The sequence below is a fragment of the Glandiceps talaboti genome, chromosome 22 (genome assembly GCF_964340395.1).
Source record: "Glandiceps talaboti chromosome 22, keGlaTala1.1, whole genome shotgun sequence".
NCBI lineage: Eukaryota > Metazoa > Hemichordata > Enteropneusta > Spengelidae > Glandiceps > Glandiceps talaboti.
Window position 1 is genome coordinate 8,637,710 of NC_135570.1, and position 4,131 is coordinate 8,641,840.

Genomic DNA, 4,131 nt, shown 5'->3' on the forward strand with positions numbered 1-4,131 from the left:
TGGGATAAAATGTAACCAACCAATACACCTACCAGTGACAACTAGTACAGTTTTACCATGGTGACAGATTCAAAACAGAACATTCGCTCAAGATTTAAACTTGTCACTTCACTGCCACAGATGATATTGACCACTAATTAACAATTTGTAAGTAAATGACCAATTTCATGAAAAAATGTCCAAGTTGTAGCTTGTGCAGGTTGAATTAATGAAAAGTCATGCAACAGACCGATACTGATTTTTTGTATTCTATTAATTCGGGTTCGACTTCCATCTCTTGTTGGGAGCAGAGTGATGTTATGTCAAAGCTGAATACGATAAACGTTGGCAGTTGCTAAAACTTCAAATTTCAAAACAGATCGAAGCCGATATATAGTTAATCATTAATAATTCGAGGTCTACATTTATTTCATCACAGTTCAAGAGCGACTTAGTATTAAACTTCAATTGACTAAACGACTATACATGTAGTACCCGTATGCCATTAGCATAATGTATGGTAATGATACGTTATATATAGAATGCACCATACCAAGTTTTCACTGTCGGTTGAAAGTTATCCTCCTCGACGTTCTCAAGCGTGTAGCAGAGTAAACACTGTCTTAGGGTGTAAGCGTTCTGCGTCCATACTGCAAATCAAGGTGTCTTATAACGAAGCCATAGGGAATACATCATATTGGGGTAAGGAATTTCATGTTCTTGTACTCGAAGTGTTCATACACACTTCTTTATTATCGTTATTAGGTACGATATGCTGAGTATCGAATCTCTCTGAATGTACAGGCACGAAGCACATAAAGTGCAGTATTCTTTGACGCAAAGATAGAAACCTGTTATATTTATTCTAATTTATCAAAATATCATTTTTAACTTTATTTTAATTTGCCTTGAAAGAACATTCGACAGTTAGTCTATATTTTGTTTTTTAATCCAAGGTATACGTTTCAGATACCACAATATCATATAACGAAGCTATATTATTTGATGTTGTAGACATTGCCGTGGTTCAGTGCAGATTACTTAGCCTGTTTGTTAGTTACTTTATACATGTAAGGAAGGCTGTCCTAGGGTGAATATGACACCTAGTGAGAACGATTACACCACATAATATGCAGTTATTACTTAAGAGTGAAATTTCATTAAAGGTACATAGTTCGGCCCTCTTTTTCGGTCATTCCTAGTTATTACGAAAAATTGTTTAAATTATCAAAGCTACTGAAAAACGCGTAATCAGGGTAGGTCCATGCTTAAGATGAAATGCCACTAAAATAGTGTATAGGTAATCAGGCAATTACATATATTGTGTTCTAAAAATGACATTATTGAAGTATTTAATGCACTTATGTATACATATAGCTTTTGAGAGTTTCATATGCAGGCACCTTTCTCATATGTAAACTTGTTTCACTGATGGCTGTTCATGTGACAATGAAATAAACAAGGCAAATTTGTAAGGTTCTGGACTGTTTCCCCTTAAATTCCTCTTCACGCATGGACCACGCAGTACAATCCTTCTGGCATATGTTCCAGTGTGTGACTATTTGTAAACTAAGTGTAAGACAGGAGAAAGTTATTAACGTGCCAAAGGAAGTGATAAATTGGGGTCATGACCTTTAATGATGTTAGCATTTGTGGTGGCCACGGGTGTACCATGATCATCTACTGATTCGACCTGTATTGTTTCAGCAGCAGCACGAAAACTTCAGCATGGCAGATGTGGACGATTTCAGTAGTCTGTTCTGGAATGGAAGTATCGACGACCTGCTGGCGGCATTGAACTTGACATCAATTGAAGAATTTTTGGAAAAGTATGACTATGAGCATATACTTTCACCCGTCGTCCATCAGTTATCAAGCTCAGCACGAACTGTTTTAACCATATTTTACGTCCTCATCTTTGTTGTTGGTCTCCTTGGTAACGGCTTGGTGATCGTAGTAGTTGCAGCTAACAAATCCATGCAGACAGTAACTAATGTGTTTATCGTTTCGCTGGCGATATCGGATATAATGATTGCCGTGCTCTCAGTGCCATTTACGCTCGTAGAAGCCAGTACAGCTGAGTGGGTAATGGGACTGTTCATGTGTAAGCTGGTGAACTTTATAACAGTCCTCTCGCTGGTATCAAGTGTACTAACGTTATCGTGCATAGCTATAGATCGCTACTATGCGATTTGTCAACCGCTGAAGACCCGGATAATACACACCACTGCTAGAGCTGTGAAACTTTTGATTTTTGTCTGGGTGGCCGCTGTAATTATCGCGAGTCCTCTCTTGTTCGTGCACCAGTTGCGAATCATGAGTGGTGTGGTCACCGACGATACCTACGTCTTGTGTACGGAGAGCTGGCAGTATCAAGAACAGAAGATAACTTACACTGTTTTCTTAGTGGCGATAACATACGTCGTTCCGTTGAGTCTTATGATTGTACTTTACCTGCGTATCTATCACCAGTTATGGGTCAAAAACAACGTTGGACCAACAAACTTAGGACAGCAAAACGTCTTGACAACAATCAAGTACAAGAAGAAAGCAACCAAGATGTTGATACTTGTCGTAGTTCTGTTTTTTGTCTGTTGGACACCTTACCAAGTCGTTACTGTTAGACGAGAATTCCCTCCCTTTAAGGATAATGAGACGAATCGCCTTGTTTTAGCTCTGATAACTCTGGTTGCTCTTAGCAACTGTTGCTTAAATCCAATTGTCTACACCTTCCTCAATGTTAATTTTAAGAAGAGTTTCGTTGCAACTTTGAAATGTAAAAAGGTTAAAATAACGCCTACTCCCAACAACAACACTCAGCAGATTCCGTTATCGGGTAGTAATATTTAATATTTAGGGTAATTTTATTTTTTACCGTAGTTACTGGTCAATTATAGAAATGTGTACAAAAGAAAAAACTGAAGAAAAACGACAACATTGACTTAGTAGCAGACACTAAGACAACCATAACTAATATCATTCCAGACAATCCCTATTTACACCACTGCATAAGTCGTTGCTGACATTACAACACCACCACAATCACCGCTGTTGCCACCACGACCATTACCGTCATTTTCATAACCACCACCACCACCACCACCACCACCACCACAACCACCACCACCACCACCAACAACAACAACAACAACAACAACAACAACAACACCACCACCACCACCACCAACAACAACAACAACAACAACACTACAACAGCCACCACCATCAGCACGCATCATCACTATCACTGCCACTACTACTACTACCACCACCACCACCACCATCACCACCGCCGCCGTCGTCGTCGCCACCACCACCACCACCACCACCACCACCACCACCACCACCACCACCACTACCATCATCATCATCATCATCATCATCATCATCATCATCATCATCATCATCATCATTATCATCATCATCATCATCCAACATCATCGGCACCACAATTTCAAGAACAACAACTATTACTACTACTCTTGCCTCCAATCCTTCTAGATTGCCGTTGTAAATAATAAACATATTTGAGGTAAAAGTGGTATGTTTAGGTCATGGTCAGGAGACACCGATACTATCGATAGATATTTATGACGTCATCAAATCTAAGAGACCTATGAATAGTTCAAGTGTTATATATGTCAAGGCCCGTGTTTATCAATTAATGTTTGTGACGTTACAAGATTTTTGTGTCAAAGATTTAAATTGACCTTCATAACTCGTAGTAAATGACAATGTGTGAGTGTATGAAATTCGTCAAATAGCACACTACGTTAGTTGGATTGTGTTGAAAACTGTCAACACGTTATCACGTATACAAAAGTACACCCCACCGTATACCACACATATGTATACATACATACATACACACGTACGTACGTACATACATACATACATACATACATACATACATACATACATACATACATACATACATACATACATACATACATACGTACGTACGTACGTACGTACGTACAAACACGTGCACACACACTCACACTCACACACACTGCAAAACACAGTGATTTTGTTTTGTTTAACATATGTAACTGTGCATTGTGTGTTGAACTAACATATTATTAGCTTTAAGTAAAATATCTATTAAAAAATTTGAAATATATGTACTTCCTAAATTCGGGATTCACATTT

At 38.5% G+C, this 4,131-nt stretch overlaps 1 protein-coding gene across 1 annotated transcript; it reads left to right on the plus strand.

The window, feature by feature from the left end:
* The first annotated feature begins 1,707 nt into the window (after nucleotides 1-1,707).
* Nucleotides 1,708-2,829, plus strand: LOC144452496 (QRFP-like peptide receptor). The gene has a single exon (XM_078143595.1). It carries the CDS (start codon nucleotides 1,708-1,710, stop codon nucleotides 2,827-2,829), a length of 1,122 nt encoding a protein of 373 aa, XP_077999721.1.
* Nucleotides 2,830-4,131: the final 1,302 nt, after the last annotated feature.

Coding starts and splice junctions, on each gene's coding strand:
- LOC144452496 (XM_078143595.1), top strand. CDS start 1,708: ATGGCAGATGTGGACGATTTCAGTAGTCTGTTCTGGAATGGAAGTATC.